The sequence below is a fragment of the Microcaecilia unicolor genome, chromosome 6 (genome assembly GCF_901765095.1).
Source record: "Microcaecilia unicolor chromosome 6, aMicUni1.1, whole genome shotgun sequence".
Taxonomy (NCBI): domain Eukaryota; kingdom Metazoa; phylum Chordata; class Amphibia; order Gymnophiona; family Siphonopidae; genus Microcaecilia; species Microcaecilia unicolor.
Genome location: NC_044036.1, coordinates 253472342 through 253490599, shown reverse-complemented (window position 1 = coordinate 253490599; position 18258 = coordinate 253472342). Strand labels below are relative to the sequence as shown.

Genomic DNA, 18258 nt, shown 5'->3' with positions numbered 1-18258 from the left:
CAACCCTACCTCCAGGCTACCATAGGAGCCCAACAGTAGTGCTGACTCCCATTGCGTGCCATTTCCGGCTCCAAAAAATGTTTTAGAATTTGTTAGCACCAGGAGCTTACCACCACGCACTTTAGTATCCCTGGAGAGCGTTGTGTATGGTGGAAACTATTGAATACACCATTTAGTTATTTTGGTGATGAAGATCACAGTATAATCCCTGACACAGCCCCTTTGGGCGAAAAACAGCTTGTGTTGGGCATTCTATTAGATTGAAATTTTTCAATAAAGATTTCTTCAGATTTACCACTGATCTGCGTTGTTTGTTTCCAAATTGCCAGGCATAAACTGCTCATAAATTGGATGTCTAAATATTGTTCATTAGTATGCATATTGTTTTTCTTTTTTTTTATATTTCATTTAGGGGGGGTCATTGTTTTCATGTCTAATAAAATGAGGAAACACAAACAAGAAATGAAGTAAGCAAATAAAAAACAGTGAAAAATAAAGCAAAACAAAAGTGTTTCTGCGCATAACCTTAGCGTTGGTTGTATTTTGAAGCTATGGACAGTTGGAAAATAATTCCCAGGGTTATCATCACACAGGATATTCCACTAGAGAATTTTTCTGCTGGGTGTTTTCACAAGTTCATGGGTGGAGCAAAGGAGAACGGCACAAGGAGGGGCTAGGCTACAGATTTTTATTTTCCCTTTCAACAATAATACTTCTGATGATGGACAAAGATAAATTAAATGACCCAGACTCCTAAACTGGATGAATTAATGTATCAAGACAGCTTCTCAAAGGTTCAAGTTCTGCATTTGATCACGATGATTCTCTGTGCAGACACGAAATAATAACTGAAAGGACAAGATTACTATTTTTTACTTCCCCTTCTGTACAATGAAAGCACAGTTTTATTCAGAATAAAATTGCTGGGGAAATCCCTTTTGTTTAAAAAGAGAGAGGGAGATAAAGAAACACCCTTGGTAGCATTTTATCACGTGTGACTTAGTGAGAGAGAGTAGAAAGAAAAACAGTAGCAAAATCCCAGAACACATGGGAATAGGCATGGATGATTCTTACATAAGAAGGGTATGTAGTGTAAAAACATGGATGGGCTCTGCAATAGCAGGGTGTTCGAGACGAGTCACCCAATTTGGGTATCTACATCCCATTTATCCTCAATGAATGAACTCTGCCCCTCCTTTAATGTGGCACACTTTTAACATTCAATTCATTGGAAAGAAACAGGAGCCACACATACCCACTGTTCATTATGGACTAGATTCAGTAAATGTCACTCAAACATTGGCGCCTAAATTTGGGTGCCAGAACTTATACCTGCTGAAACTAGGTGTAATTCCTGGTGCCCAATTTGTGTTCACATCCCTGGCATTCTATAACACTGTGCACAAATTTTTAGGACCCTCCCCCCTCCCCGACCTGTCCTTGCACCACCCATGGCCATGCCCCCTTTTGGGTTGCGCACTATAGGGTCCTTTTACTAAGGTGTTCCGAAAAATGGGCTGCGCTAGTGTAAGTGCGTGTTTTTGGTGCATGCAGATCCATTTTTAGCGCACCTGTGAAAAAGGCCTTTATTTTTGCCGAAAATGGACATACGGCAAAATAAAAATTGGTGTGAGTCCATTTTGGGTTTGAGACCTTACTGCCAGCCATTGACTTAGCGATAAGGTTTCACACGGTAACCATGCAGTAAACGTCTACATGTGTAGAATAACGATTACTGCCCGGTTTCTGCCATGTGCAGGAAAATAAAAATAATTTTACGGCGTGCATGGCACACACATGTCAAAAATGAAATTACTGCCCAGGCCTTGTGGTAGCCAGCCGGTAACTCCAATTTATGAACGTTGGGCATGCGTAGGTGCCTATCAGGCTTATTTTCAAAAGAGAAGGGCGCCCATCTTTCAACACAAATCAGGAGACGGCCGTCCTTCTCTCAGGGTCACCCAAATCAGCATAATCAAAAGCTGATTTTGGGCGTCCCCAACTGCTTCCCGTCGCGGAAATGACCAAATTTTCCGGGGGCGTGTCAGAGGCCTAGTGAAGGCGGGACTGGGGTGTGCCTAACAGATGGGTGTCCTCGAGTGATAATGGAAAAAAGAATGGCGTCCCTGATGAGCATTTGGCTGACTTTACTTGGTCCATTTTTTGTTACGACCAAGCCTCAAAAAGGTGCCAAAACTGACCAGATGACCACCGGAGGGAATTGGGGATGACCTCCCCTGCCTCCCCCAGTGGTGACTAACCCCCTCTCACCCTGAAAAAAACAACTTTAAAAACTTTTTTTGCCAGCCTCAAATATCATACTCAGGTCCATCACAGCAGTATGCAGGTCCCTGGGGGGGGGGGGGGGGGAGGTGTGTGTGTGTGTCAACGGAGGCATAGTGAAGGTGTGGAAGTCCTTCTTTCAAACATTTTGGGCGTCCTGAACTGCCCCCCCCCCCCCCACAGGGATGGCCAAATTTCAAGGGAGTGGGCTAGAGTGGAGGAGTGGCCTAGTGGTTAGAGCACTAGTCTTACAATCCAGAAGTGGCTGGTTCAAATCCCACTGCTGCTACTTGTGATCCAAAATACAAATAAAAAAATAAAGGGGGTGTCAGAGACCTAGCAAAGGTATGGACATCCTTCTCACAGAAATATCTACATTTTGGACATCCTCAACTGCCCGCCGCAGGGACGGAGGCATAGCAAAGGCACCTAACACTTGGATGTCCTTCACCCATACTCAAAAAAAAAAGGACGTCCCTGATGAGCACTTGGGGTTTTTTTAAGGTTGTAGATGGCTATTATACACGCAGCTTGTCTGCATGTATGAATCCATCTTTGGCATGCGCAGAGCAGCCACGCATAACGCCTGGCTGCTCTGCACTGGCTTCCCCTCCTTAGGAAGGAAATCGTGTGCAAATGAGCTAACAGCGAGCAGCTCATTTGCATGTGATTTCCTTCATGTATGCCTGTTCCTTTCCGAATCGCAAAGGGATCGGTAAGGGAGGGGATTTTTTCGTTCATGTAGTGCATCAGTTAGTCCACTGCAGTGCCCTCTAGGGTGCCCGGTTGGTGTCCTGGCATGTCAGGGGGACCAGTGCACTACGAATGCTGGCTCTTTCCATGACCAAATGAGTTGGATTTGGTCGTTTTTGAGATGGGCGTCCTCAGTTTCCATTATCGCCGAAAACCGGGGACAACCATCTCTAAGGTCGACCATCTGAACATGTAAGTCGACCATCTCTAAGGTCGACCTAAATGTTGAGATTTAGGCGTCCCCGACTGTATTATCGAAACGAAAGATGGACGCCCATCTTGTTTCGATAATATGGGTTTCCCTGCCCCTTCGTGGGGACGTCCTGCGAGGACGCCCTCAGGAAAACTTGGGCGCCCCATTCGATTATGCCCCTTCACATGGCTTAGTAAAAGGGATTTGGGCTCACATTGTTATAGAATATTGCATAGCAAGATGAATGCCCATATTCAAATTGATGCCCAATTTGGAGTTCCATATATATAAGCCACTGGTATCAGTGGAGATCTGTTTGCAGAAACCTGCTCAAGCAACTTAGAGCTTCCTGTACGTAGGCTGATCATCTGTCTAGGGGAGATTTAAATGGTATGCAACCGTAAACTCTTAATTTGTGTGAAGGAGAAAAAAAATACTATTTTATGTTTGTTTTCCATTTTTTCATTTTTTTTAATTTCTTTAGTTCCTTATGTTAGTGTACATTTATAGCAGTTTATAGTTTATTAAAATTTGCTATTCTGCCATGACTAACTGGCAGCTCTTGGTGGTTTACAATAATCTAAACAAATTTAGAATAGGAAAGGAACTACAAAATTTGCAGGAAAGTGGCTAGAACAGAGATGTAGAGAAGTGAGAACAGTAAGGAGGAAAGGGGGCAGAAGGACAAAAGCAGCCCACCATAACAGTTCAGTCTAGGGTGAAAGCTTTATTGAAGAGCCAGGTCTTTAGTCTTGATTTGAAAGTTTTAAATGAGGTTTCGGTGTGGATGTCTAGTGGAAGTGACTTCCATTAGGAAGGGGCAGCAAAGCAAAAAAGCACAATGACAAGTAGACTCTAACTGGGCAAATTTGGGGCCGGGTAAGACTAGAGGATGATTGTTTATCAAGCGGAGAAGATAAGCTGGTGAGTAGGGAATAGAGAAGGAGGAGGAGATATATTGGGGTACACCATGCCTATGGGACTTGAATGTGAGGACTAATAATTTAAAAAGTATGCTTTGATGGATCAGTAACTAAATGAAACAAAGACATTCCCACCCTATCCCCTCAACTGTTAAAGAAATCTTCTCTCAAGGTTTGCCTCACTCTTCCCCCACTCCGTCAGATTCCTTTCTACCCTCTTTCATCCATTCAAAACGAAGCAGGAGCAATCTACATCCCCTCCTGTTTCAATGGTGCAAAAGCTCAGCCTGTGCCATTGAGGATAAATGGGATGAAGGTACTGATGACAGAGACAATAGCGTATCCCACATTTTCCCACCTATTTGCAGGCTCAATGTGACTTACATAGTCCTGTCAAGGCGTTCGCCAAGTCCGGTAGACTAAAATATAACACTGTAGAGGATCAGGGAGCCTTGTTCTCTTAACCTCTAAAGGAGAAAGTAGTCAGGGAAAGAGTGTGGATCCAGGGAAGACAGAATGCAGCTAGGACCAGGTGCTTCTGCTAATGTACAGTGGGGGAAATAAGTATTTGATCCCTTGCTGATTTTGTAAGTTTGCCCACTGACAAAGACATGAGCAGCCCATAATTGAAGGGTAGGTTATTGGTAACAGTGAGAGATAGCACATCACAAATTAAATCCGGAAAATCACATTGTGGAAAGTATATGAATTTATTTGCATTCTGCAGAGGGAAATAAGTATTTGATCCCCCACCAACCAGTAAGAGATCTGGCCCCTACAGACCAGGTAGATGCTCCAAATCAACTCGTTACCTGCATGACAGACAGCTGTCGGCAATGGTCACCTGTATGAAAGACACCTGTCCACAGACTCAGTGAATCAGTCAGACTCTAACCTCTACAAAATGGCCAAGAGCAAGGAGCTGTCTAAGGATGTCAGGGACAAGATCATACACCTGCACAAGGCTGGAATGGGCTACAAAACCATCAGTAAGACGCTGGGCGAGAAGGAGACAACTGTTGGTGCCATAGTAAGAAAATGGAAGAAGTACAAAATGACTGTCAATCGACAAAGATCTGGGGCTCCACGCAAAATCTCACCTCGTGGGGTATCCTTGATCATGAGGAAGGTTAGAAATCAGCCTACAACTACAAGGGGGGAACTTGTCAATGATCTCAAGGCAGCTGGGACCACTGTCACCACGAAAACCATTGGTAACACATTACGACATAACGGATTGCAATCCTGCAGTGCCCGCAAGGTCCCCCTGCTCCGGAAGGCACATGTGACGGCCCGTCTGAAGTTTGCCAGTGAACACCTGGATGATGCCGAGAGTGATTGGGAGAAGGTGCTGTGGTCAGATGAGACAAAAATTGAGCTCTTTGGCATGAACTCAACTCGCCGTGTTTGGAGGAAGAGAAATGCTGCCTATGACCCAAAGAACACCGTCCCCACTGTCAAGCATGGAGGTGGAAATGTTATGTTTTGGGGGTGTTTCTCTGCTAAGGGCACAGGACTACTTCACCGCATCAATGGGAGAATGGATGGGGCCATGTACCGTACAATTCTGAGTGACAACCTCCTTCCCTCCGCCAGGGCCTTAAAATGGGTCGTGGCTGGGTCTTCCAGCACGACAATGACCCAAAACATACAGCCAAGGCAACAAAGGAGTGGCTCAGGAAGAAGCACATTAGGGTCATGGAGTGGCCTAGCCAGTCACCAGACCTTAATCCCATTGAAAACTTATGGAGGGAGCTGAAGCTGCGAGTTGCCAAGCGACAGCCCAGAACTCTTAATGATTTAGAGATGATCTGCAAAGAGGAGTGGACCAAAATTCCTCCTGACATGTGTGCAAACCTCATCATCAACTACAGAAGACGTCTGACCGCTGTGCTTGCCAACAAGGGTTTTGCCACCAAGTATTAGGCCTTGTTTGCCAGAGGGATTAAATACTTATTTCCCTCTGCAGAATGCAAATAAATTCATATACTTTCCACAATGTGATTTTCCGGATTTAATTTGTGATGTGCTATCTCTCACTGTTACCAATAACCTACCCTTCAATTATGGGCTGCTCATGTCTTTGTCAGTGGGCAAACTTACAAAATCAGCAAGGGATCAAATACTTATTTCCCCCACTGTAGCTGATGTATGTGCAAATATGACTCCTGTAGATAGAGGAGGTCATTTTAGATGACCTAGGTGGCATCTACACATGCGAAAATCTAGTTTATATGTGTAAATGGGCACACAAGTGTCAGTAGAAATTTTAGGAAAGCCACTGTTTATACAAGTATATGTGCAGTACCCATACCGGTAAATATTCAGCTGGGGCGGTCAGTGATTTTTTTAAACACTGACCATTGCCAGCTAAGTTAGACCTGAATATTCAGTGCCGGGCAAATGTCTGGCATTGAATATCCAGGTCTGATTGAGTTGCTGCTGGCTGCCTGAAGTCTGCGGTTATCCAGGACCCCCATATGATACTTACGCATGTTGCAGCTGATTATCAGCTGGGACCCAAGTAATTGCCTCCTTCAGTTTTTATCCCAGCTGAGTCCAAACCTCCTCCTGAACCCTCCCTGGACCATGTTGGGATTAAAGTGGGAGGGAGGGGAGCACATCTGACAACTTTGGTGCTACTCAAAAGCTATGCAGGTGCAAACCCATAGCTAAGCAACCAAAGTTAAGGCTGCTATCTATGTGGTCCTATTTAACCACGCAGCACTGGCATTGAATATTACCGACACCTGCATAGCTGGCAGCTTCTCCCTGACTCCATTGTCGGAATACATCTCTCCAGCCTACTTTCTAAATGGCCCGTTAAGTGCCACTGAATATTGGTGGCCAACCCACAAAGCATATTTAGGGCAAGCAGGAGCCTCTCCTGTCCCCTTAAATCACTTTGAATATCGACCTGAAAGATTTCAAGGGAGCGTGTTCTGGGCTTTTTGTGGAAAGACCTTTTAAATATTTGAGTACTTCCCATTTCACAAGGGGATTGCACTTATATTTCAAAAGATTTCCCCATAGGAATTTACACCATCTCTGAATCATACCTAAGGATAAGGTAACTGCTCATTTGTAGCCGGGGTTTTGAGGAGTGAGTGAGAGGACAATTGTGCCTATCGCTCCAACCTTAAAACTCACTTTAGAAAGTTAAAAATGAGAAGTTTAGGGTTCAGCTTCTGAATTAGCTTCCATTGTGTGTATAGTTTTGCAGAAATCACCACTTAAAGCATACAAGTACCACCACTTACACATGTAACACCCTGTGTAAAGCCGATCTTTTGTGAAATGGCTGCTCCTACTATATGTGCTGGCAAAGGAATGTGCATTCCTGCATGTTATTGTAAGATTTTACAAAAAGCTTCATGGTCAGTGAGCCATTTGTAAAATACTCAGGAAATTGTGACATTCCAACTTGGACATTTCTTTTCTGACCTAGGCATTTCAAAATAGGGCTTCTATATTAGTCAACATGTGTGGCCAGAAAAAGTGGTGTTCTTTTTATATATCAGAGTCTTTAGCAGCATATTTTAGCAAATCTGTAATAGGAAATGTTATCTAGCCGGTATTTTCTAGCACCAGAAATGGTGCGTGGGAAAACCAGAACTACCGCCAGGCTCATAGGCGAGCCTGGCAGTAGGGCCGATTTGCTATGTGCCAAGTCATCAGTAGCCCTAATGCCCTTTGGTAAAAGGGCCCCTTAATATGTCTATATCAGGGAAATTTTATACATTTCTTTCATACCTATAAGAGCTTTTGTAAAATTACCCCAGGGGTTATACATGTAAAAGTATGCTTAGTGATAAAATAGCACATACTTTCACATGGAGCTAGATTCTCTATATGGTGCCTGAAAAATCTGCATGGACAAAAAATACATCTAGGTGTATTCGTTATAGCACACCTAAATTTTATAGAATAGGGTTAAATTTCCACACGGTATATAGAATTACGCTGAGATCCTATCCACGCAACCAAATTTGGTCACATTCATTTAGGACATAGTTTTTGTTGGTGTAAATCCCGACACCTAAATTAGGCACAGAGTGGATGTATTCTATAATAATGCGCATAGATTTTAGAAATGCCCACGCCCTGCCCACGGCCACACTCCTTTTCAACTATGCGAGTTAGAGTTTACGTGCACTGCGTTACAGAATACACTGGGGCCCTGTTTACAAAGCCGCATTAGAGGTACAATAGCATTTATAGCGCACGCTAAACAGCGCACGCTAACCTTGTAGGCACATATAGTATTCCTGTGGGTGCCTACATGGTTAGTGTGCGTTAATTTTGTGTGCACTAAAAATGCTAGTGAATCTTAGTAAACAGGGCCCTTAGTGAGTTGTGCGTGTAAATCTTAATGCCAGTTAGTTCTGATAATTGCTAGTTAACATTCAGTTAATAGCACTGATTAGCTAGTTAACCAATTACATTATTCACATTGTTATAGAATATGCTTCAATTTCAGTGCAGAAATTAAAGCTCTATATATAGAATTTGGGGGACGGTTCACATGTAGGTATGCTTCAGGGCAGAGTATGGGTGGAAGTCTAGTAGAGTTGCAAGATATGCACCTCCTTTACAAAATACACACAGTTGTGCAAATTGTATGCTGTTTCACTCTAGCTGCAATTTCTGCTGGTTTACTATTTTATTACTTTGAAAAAGACACATTGGTGCCCATGCATGTTTTAGAAATAGGCTCAAAACAGTTGCCCACTTTGCCTTCATTCATATGCAGCCAGTTATAAAATAACCCCTTTTTTTGTATTTTGTAATTTGTTTTGGGTGCAGTTAGGAAGGAATATATTTTTAAAGAAAATTGAAGAATGGTTTATTATGAACAAGTTATTGATTATTTAATAATTTTTGTTGCAACTTACAACAGAACATCAAATCACCCTCCAATCTTTTTACAATAACAGGAAATATATGCTGTCTTCTTTCCAAGACCAGTTCGCTATTTTATCCACTCTGTCCATGAAAGATAAAATCATTAAGCAAAATATTGTCTAATAAATAAGTTAATTTGAAAAAGACGGCTTTCTTCCTTCTTTGACTTTTGGTTCTTAAGTCACTGTTTCTCCCATCATTATGCTTGTAATTTGAATCCTATTCTCTCCCTTTTGAGGTAAAAGAAAGGAAGATCATTTGGATGCAACTGGTGACTCTCAAGCACTTTCATGGGAGCACCATGACGGGCTGGCTTTTCTCAAGAATGGGATGAAATATATGAACAACTGTCTGGAGATCCCACAGTCTGGTGATTACTTTGTGTATGCACAGGTCACCTTTCGAAAGAACAAAATTCAAAACCTGAACACCTGTGATCACATTACCCAGGTCATCATCTCCAAACTTCCAGCCAGCTACCCTGAACCTTACAATTTGTTGAGTGGCTACAAATATCTCTGTGAAATGAAGATTAATTGGTACACACACATTTATATGGGAGCTATATTTTTTATGGAGGAGGGTGACAGACTGATGGTGAATGTAAGTAATATCACACTAGTGGATGCCACTTCGGAGCATAGGACATTCTTTGGTGCTTTTTTACTCTAACAAAGCAGTGACACTCTTTGTGTTCCCATTTCACTTCCTCTTTCATTGAAGGGTGGGCAACTCCAATCTTTGTGGGCCCTAAACAAGTTAGATTTTCAGGCTATCCCTAAGGAACACACATGTGATAGATTTGCCTGCTCATGGCCTCAATAGTACACAAAGTAATTTCATGCGTACAAATTAGGGATAGCCTGAAAACTTGAACAGCAGCGGTCAGTCATGCCAGCTTGCCAACCTGGAATCTTTTTGAACTTGCTTCATTATCCCCATTGTAGCTGGAGTGGAAGGTGACGCACCCCACTAGCTTTGACCTGATACCTTGTCTGATAGGAAATTACCACTGCTGACCAGTTTGGGGATGTGGAAAACCCAAGTTGCTCTCCTCCTCCCCTTTAGACGTTGGTACTGCAATTCGTGTCATGTTCTCATGTACCGAAATCCTTTATAGTGACACTAAAGGCCGAGTCATTGTGAATCAGATTCAAGGACAATTTTTCAGTGCAACAGCAGTTTGAGATGTGGTCAGTAGCAGTGATACTCAGCTAAGGAAATAGCATTTTATGTTTTTCAACAGTAGAGATTATTTTTTCCTTTATAGCTCAGGTGAGGGTGATGCTTTTTATAAGCTGTTTTAGTAGATGCTTCAGAATATAACAAGAAAATTATATAGATATAATCCTCCCAATATTCAGCAATATTTAACTGGCCAGGAACATCTCCTAGCTGGTTAAATAGCCTTAAGCCAGCTAAGCGCTAATATTTGGCACGAGATGGCTTGCTACCTTGGCTGAATACTAATGTTTACTCCTAAATTCTACATATGGTGGCTTAAGTTGTGTGTGCTAATTTGGCCGCATGGCCAAATTGCACACACAAGTTAATTGATTAACAAGCCAGTCAGCACCCGTAATTGCTACTTAACCAATTAGAGGCACTATTTGGCTTTAATTAGAATTTACGTGCATACGTTTCTAGGCGTATTCTACAGTGCGGTGCACATAAGCTCTAATGCATGCTGTTGAAAAGCGGGCATGGCAATGGGTGTGGAATGGGCAGGTTGTGGGACATTTCAGAAAAATTTGTGCACTGTTATGGAACACACGCAATCTGCGCCTAACTTGGGCACAGATATTTAAGCATGGTTTTAGGTGGCCTAAATGGGTGCGCCTAAATTTTATTCTATAAACTACATGTAACTTTAGTTTTTCAGCACCAATTTTTAAGACACCATTTATAGAATTTGACCCTTAGCTGATAGCCCAGTCACCAGCTAAGTTGCACAAAGCTGATTAGTGCCAGTATTCATCGGCTGACCAGCTAAATTTAGCAGCCAAATAGACCTAGTTAAATAGCAGGTTTATCTTTGGTCGATATAACTTAGCCAATCAGCCAATAAATATCGGCTTAACTATGTTCATAACAGCAAAAAAAAAACCTGGAATTTCAATGCCGGTTGCCAGATACAGCCCGGCACTGAATTTCTGGGTTCTCCACCGACCGCAGGAGTCAGCCAAGCTGCCTCCTGTGTTCGGAATATCGGCCCCAATGTTACCAGATACAGACTGCATGTACTATGTTCTGCTTATAATGTATTCACCAAACATGTTGGACTCAATCTCTGAAATGGAGGCGGGAAAAACATCTTAACATTGAATTTAGCTAGTAAAATGTTGTTAGTAATATTGTTGAATTGTTGGTTTAATCATGAATTGATTACTAATGTGAGTGTTGGGCAGATTTGCTGGACCGTCAGGTCTTTATCTACCATCATCTCTATGTTATTATGTTGGAAGTAATCTTTTAGCTGTGTCAAATGTTCCAAAAGAGCACGTTTACAAAAAAAGGAGTAGCCTAATGGCCAGTGCAGTGGGCTTTGAGTCGGGCAACCTGAGTTTGTTTTCCACTGCATCTCTTTGTGACCTTGGGCAAGTCACTTAACCCTCAATTGCCTCAGGTACAAAAACTTAGATTGTGAGCCCTCTAAGGACAGAAAAAGTATAACGTGTACATCTAGAAGTGCTATAGAAACGATTAGTAGTAGAATCAGCCCCAGTAACACACAAATGCTCAAGAACAAATTACATTTGCTCTAAAAAAAAGGGTGTAAATGTATGAATATACTGCAAGCACATACCTATGTATTTTATAAGATACAAATTTCAGTGATGTCACCTCTACTGTGCTGAAACTATGCCCTCATGAATTCCTGCAAGTAGATTGTGCAAAATTAGGCACACAGTTTCAATGTGCATATGTTTTACACATGTTCACAATTGTGCAATTTCATAAAATCTTTTCTTCATATAAAGCAGTTTTTACACCTGTTAGCCCAATAAGCAACATTACATAACCGGGTAGGAGAAGATCCTACCTAGTTAAGTAAAACTAACCAGGTTATATCCGGATTTTTCAGTGTCTCGTAACTGGGTAGCACTGCTTAAATCTGCAAAGATTACCATGGCACTATCCAGTTAGTGCCAGGGCGTCTGGGGGCATAGTCCAAGCAGAGTTGAGTTTCCCAGTTATCAGCAATATTCAGTCCTCTAGCCAGGTAACTACTTGGTTAAAGTTAGGAGATCAAAAAGACTGTACCAACTTCATCCGGGTAGTTATCTGGCTACCAGTCTGAATATCAACTGGCAACTGGATAACTTCCGGTGGCCAACCATGCTATGGATATTCAATGCTATTGCCCAAATTAGACTCAGCATTGAATACCCAAGTCAAATTTACCCCGTGGTGGTCAGTACCTTAAAATCAGTGACAGCTGCTGGCTGAATATCAGGCCCTATATAATTACCCCGAAAATATGACTTATAATAAAGACACTATGCCCGATATTCAGACTGCGGGAGTCGCTGAGCCTGGATATTCAATGTTGGGCCATTTCTGGTAACTGGCATTGAATATCCGGTCTATTTTTAGCTCGTTCAAACTTAACCAGTCAAGCCAATATTCAGCGCCTGCCAGTTAAGTTTGAACCGGCCAAAGATATTCCAGGTATTAAGGTGGCCAAATATCACGTTGAAAATTGGAGCATAACTGGTTGTATCGCACGATATAACTGGTTAGCCTCTAACTGCAAATTTTCAGCAGGTCATGCCCGGCCATGTCCCACTGAAAATTCACAGATAGCCGGTTATGGGGCATTTAACCGGCCAGGTACCGATCCTGGCTGCTTAAATGCTTTTCAATATTGAGGGGGGGAGGGGGAACTATGAAGAGGAGACAATCTATTATTGCATTATAAGCCTATTTGCAGAGAAAATCCAGTCTGATTTAATTGGAGGCATTCATTTTCAGTGTGTTGGAAATTTGTTAGTGTATATCTGAAAAATGCAGTATGACATACCAAATAACCAGCACTAGAATGTAAATGTTTGCAAGACAACAACCATAACCCAGAAGTACCCATGCGACTAATATTAATATCCGGGTCAGTGTCTGCCCACAGCAGTCTACGTTGCTGATCACCAAGAAAATATTTGAATAATTCCTTTCTCAATTCCTAAGCATACCTATGCTTTATGAAATCTTTTTTGTTGTTGTTTACTAACTCAGGGCACTTTAAATACTACGGAGTCCCTCATTCAAACAGCATTCACCGAGCAAACACTAGGAAACCTGGCAAAGGTGAGGCATCTGTTTGTTGCTCTACCACCTTTAATATCAATCACTTCTGTGAAGTGCTATACAAAACACATTCTTGGAAATAATTTCTCCAAGTTGGAGCTGTATTGGGGTATACAGAGTGACCATTTCTTTATGAAGAAAGGGGGGGGGGGGGTTCTGAACTTTCTTTTCTTCTAATTTATTTCCATTATTTTAGGAGCCTGTTTACTATGGGGCCCTTTTAAAAAGCCGCGTAGGCGCGTACGCACATCAATTTTGAACTACCACGTGGCCCGGGCAGTAATTTTATTTTTGATGCGTGTCCACTACGTTCGCAGGAAAATATTTCTTTATTTTCCGGCGTGCGGCACTAACCGGGTGGTAATCGGCATTGTACGCATCCTGACGATTACCGCCCGGTTAACGCATGAGACCTTAGTACTAAGTCCATGGGTAGCGATAAGATCTCAGGCCCAAAATGGACATGTGCCAGTTTTCATTTTGCTGCACGTCCATTTTCTGCCCCCCAAAAAATGGCCCTTTTTTGCAGGCTTGCTGAAAAATGGACCTGCGCTCACCCAATAAACACATCTACACCAGCAGAGGCCATTTTTTGGTGCACTTTAGTAAAAGGGCCCCCCTAAGTTCAGTCAGGTTAATTCTAATAGGACACCTAGAGTTATGTGACATTTGTGCAAATAAGTGAACAGAAAACAAGTATAGACATGAAAACAAGTATACACATCAGTAGCAGCAAAAACAAAAGTAGAGCCAGATGCACAAAGGTCCCATTAAGGATCCGTGTGCGTTTCCAAATCGGTACTTTTAATTTTAGCGCACAACCATTTAATGCCCCAATTAAAAAATGCCTTTTTTCCCAGCCACGGTAAAAAATGCCCCAGTGCACGCCAAAAACACACACCCACACTAACACAGGCCACTTTTTACCACAGCTTAGTAAAACGACCCCCTCAGTGTGGTAAAAGTTAGGGCCTTAACTTTCTAATTAGATTTCTATTCCTACTGAGATATTTTCACAAGTATAGGGCTCCTTTTACAAAGCTGGCGATTCATGATGCACCAAATGTGACAAAGCCCATTCAATTCCTTTGGGCTTTGTTGCATTCAGCGTGCAGTAATCACCACCACGACTTTGTAAAAGGAGCCCATAATGTGCACCCAGACCTTGTTCTTGTGCTTCCCTGTGGCTCCAGTCCAGATTGAAACTAGTAGGAAAGAATAAAATATTTGTATTCATTAAAAGCATGAGACTCTGTATCAATTATATAGCTTTTTGCTATGACCATATATATTTTCACAACAATGCTACATTGTTTTATATTGCCTCTGAGGATTAGAGGTAATAGTATCCCTTTAAAAGCCAAGTTTAAATGATACATTTATTGAGAATTATTTATCTGTTTGTTCTGTGTATCAGAACACCACTTCTTGGTGGAGAAGTCATGGATCTTTACAAGGAAGCTGTGGAAGATCTTGCAGACATTTTAATTACAGCTTTTGACTTTAGGTGTTTATTACATGTAAATTTAAGTGTTTATTTTAGGTGGAGTTTTTTTTATTTTTGTTTTGTTTTGTTTTGTTGTGGGTATATTGAATCAGTGGGATTTTTTTGTTGTAGTTTTTCATTCCAGGCACTGTAAGGAGACAGCTTTTTCTGTTCATTTTATGTAAAGAATCGTACTTATTTTGTTATGTTTTACTTGGATATGTGGGAATAGTGGTCAGCCATCAAGTAATAGGTGAAACCTTTTAATTGGACTAATTTAATATATCTGTGACAAGCTTTTGAAATCACCCATCCATTTCTCCTTGTTTTTCACTCCTCCCCCCTACCCCACCCATAACTTTCTTCATGAGACTGTCATTGGAATTCTTTTATATTTCACTTATATATTCTGATATTTTGTCATCTTTTACTGATTTCTGACCTGAAGCTCTGCCTTTGAAAGCTAGTCAAAAAATGTATTAAGTTAATCCAATAAAAAAGGTATAAATTTATCCTCATTTTTTTCTTTTATTTCTGTTTATTAAGCTTTTGAGAGTTAACCTCTCTTCATCAGCTTGATTCCAAACCCCCCATTACTTTCGCCACTCCCTTCACCCCCACCCTTTCAACAGCTTATTACAATCTCATCCCCCTTCAAGATAGACAAGTACTCGTGCACCTTCTCCCTCCAGATTGCCACTAGCACTCACCCCCACATAGATCACCTCTAGCACTCTCTTACCGAGGAGGCCAGTTTCAACAATTGGGTGGTTTTGCTGTGGTCGAAAATGAAACTTTTAGAATTCTTCTCGAGAGATGGGCTTATCATATGATTTCAGCTTCAAAGTTTAGGTTAATAGAAAAAAATTGTAAACACGTTCAGATTAGTGTTCAGTGTGAACTGTCACAGCATGACCAAGATAATGGGACATCTTTGCTTTGCAATAAAATCAACATCGTAACCGAAAAAGAGCTGTACAATGAAATACACACCTAAAGTCTGTTGAATTGAATTAATTTAAGTTGTTATATTTGAGAACCTATTGACTGCTTCTGACACAATGTAAATTCAAAATGTTAATATAAAATCTTTACAAAGTGTTAATACTAAAAACCTATTGTGCAACTGGGGGGGGGGGGGGGTCTTTTACTAAAGCTTAGTTCAAGTTATCTGCAGCAGTGCCCATTTTATTCCTGTGGGCCCTGCTGCAGATAACTTGAGCTAAGCTTTAGTAAATGACCCCCTGAATTGCCAATGTATTTGCATTTGTCCTATTGCAAATAGAGACTTGTGTGAACAATTTGTAGGTGAACTTGAGCTGTGTAGATTTCAGCTTGATTCTAGAGGGTTTTTCAGATGACCCACAAATTCATTGAGAAATTGGTCAGACTTTTGCTAATGAATTTAAAGAACACCCCAAATGTTCCAAAGAAATGTTTTACAAATGTTAGCTTGGGATTTTTCATAGTAGCCCGCTTTGAAGTCGTTCATGTTGTGATGTGCAACTACCATATCCAAGTCTTTGCTGCCGACAAAATTTCAGGTGCTTTAATTCATTTTCATGTTATAAAAGTTTTATATTAAAACATATATGAATTCAAAGTGCACATTGTATACTTACTAATATGTACCAATCAGGTATTAATGCTGTTCTGTATTTGAAATAAATAATATATGTAAATATGGATATAAATATAGAGAAATATGTGTGTATATAATAGAAGGAAATTGTGAGAAACTGGCATTTAATCTTACTTCCTTTTAATAAAATATTACTTTACAATCAACAGTGTCAAGATGCACTCTGTTTTTTTGATTCTCCCAAAAAGATCTAATTTGCAGTGGGACAAATTCTATAAATGGCACCTTAAAAATTGGCACTGAAAAACCACACTGTTAGCATGGTTCTATAAACTACGCCTAAAGATAGGTATAATTTATAGAATGTGCCTATGCACTATTCTTGCTACTACAATTTAGGCCACCTAAAACCAGGCCTAAATATATGCACCTATGTTAGGCACAGATCGGGTATATGCTATAATAGTGCGCATAGTTTTTTGGAATGCCCACAACCCACCCATTCTGCGCCCATGACCATGCCCCCTTTTTTGATTGCACACATTAGAATTTGCACGCACTGCATTAGAAAATTGAGTATGAATTCTAATTAAAGTCAATTAGTGCCACTAATTGGTTGTTCAGTACTAATTATAGATGCTGATTGACTTGTTAATTAAGTTGTGCTCACAATTTGGCCATGTGGCCAAATTAGCACACACAATTTAAGGCGCCATATATAGAATTTGGGGGCACGTGATTAAGAAATTCCTAGAGGTTCCTGGATGTTAGAAACTTTATGGGTCCAGCTATATAAGTATCTTCCATGTACTTTTCTTTTCTTTTTTTTTTTTAATTTCAAATATAAATTGCAAAAAAGAAAATTATAGGAGTCAAAGTCCACATTACAATTAATAGATCAAAAAGAAAATAAGAATTTAAAGTTAACATATCCAAATCTACTATAACCCTTCCTATATGATTATAGCGACTCCTGACTATTCTTCCAAAGATACTTCCTTATCAATTAGAAATCTTTATGCTGACCTAGGATCAAAGAATGCATATGATTCACCCTTATCAAATATTTACAGGGAAACTGCAAAAAGAAAGAACCTCCAATTGCAGTTATCCTGTTTTACAATTTCAGAAATTTTTTCCAGGGCAACTGAGTTGTCCATGCCACATCTGGAAAAATAAGGAAGGTTTTACCACAAAACTGTGCATGTTTCCTATAAAAATACACTTTAAAAAATTTTCTGCTGTTCATATGCAAGAGTCATTGAAAGAGTGGCGCTAGAAGAAATGATGTCCTGTGACATCTCCAAAAAAGTAGTTAAATCCAGGGAATCTGATTTATTAATGACTGCCTCTTGGACTTCTGCACCCTGAGTTTTGAAATGTAGAAAGGTAATAGCAATTAGTAATAAAAAATAGCATTCACATTTTCACACATCAATGTTTCCTTTAGATAACTGCATAACAAAATTTCTGGTGACAGAAGATGGAATGTAGGAAAATTTTAAAAACATAACGTGTTTGCTCACATTCTCTTCTCAAGATATTCTGTCTATGCATAACTAGACTGTCCTTAATAAATGATCCTGAAGTAGTTTGCAAGTTCATAATTCCACAGATTGAGCCAGTCTAGAGTCCAAGGCTGAAATTGTATTATCTATTTCAGAAAACTTGTCCACTGTCTTCTGTGAAAACTGACATAGTTGTGGTATAGTAGACTTTAACCACCCTTCAGTCATTCAACCACCTTCTGTATATCACAATGAAATCTCGAATAGTTTGACGCTGTAAGTCCATAAAATTGAAACATACAACCGCTGTTGGCATCAAA

The 18258-nt window shown here is 40.7% G+C and overlaps 1 protein-coding gene across 1 annotated transcript in view; it reads left to right on the top strand.

Annotated features, from left to right (window-relative positions):
• The window catches only part of TNFSF15 (TNF superfamily member 15), a 49392-nt gene extending 39488 nt beyond the window's left edge, over positions 1–9904 (top strand). The window contains exon 4 of the mRNA XM_030206822.1: positions 9296–9904. Within this exon, the coding sequence (XP_030062682.1) occupies positions 9296–9729 (434 nt within the window). The 3' untranslated portion in view covers positions 9730–9904. The remainder of the gene's footprint in view (positions 1–9295) is intronic.
• The last annotated feature ends 8354 nt before the right edge of the window (positions 9905–18258 follow it).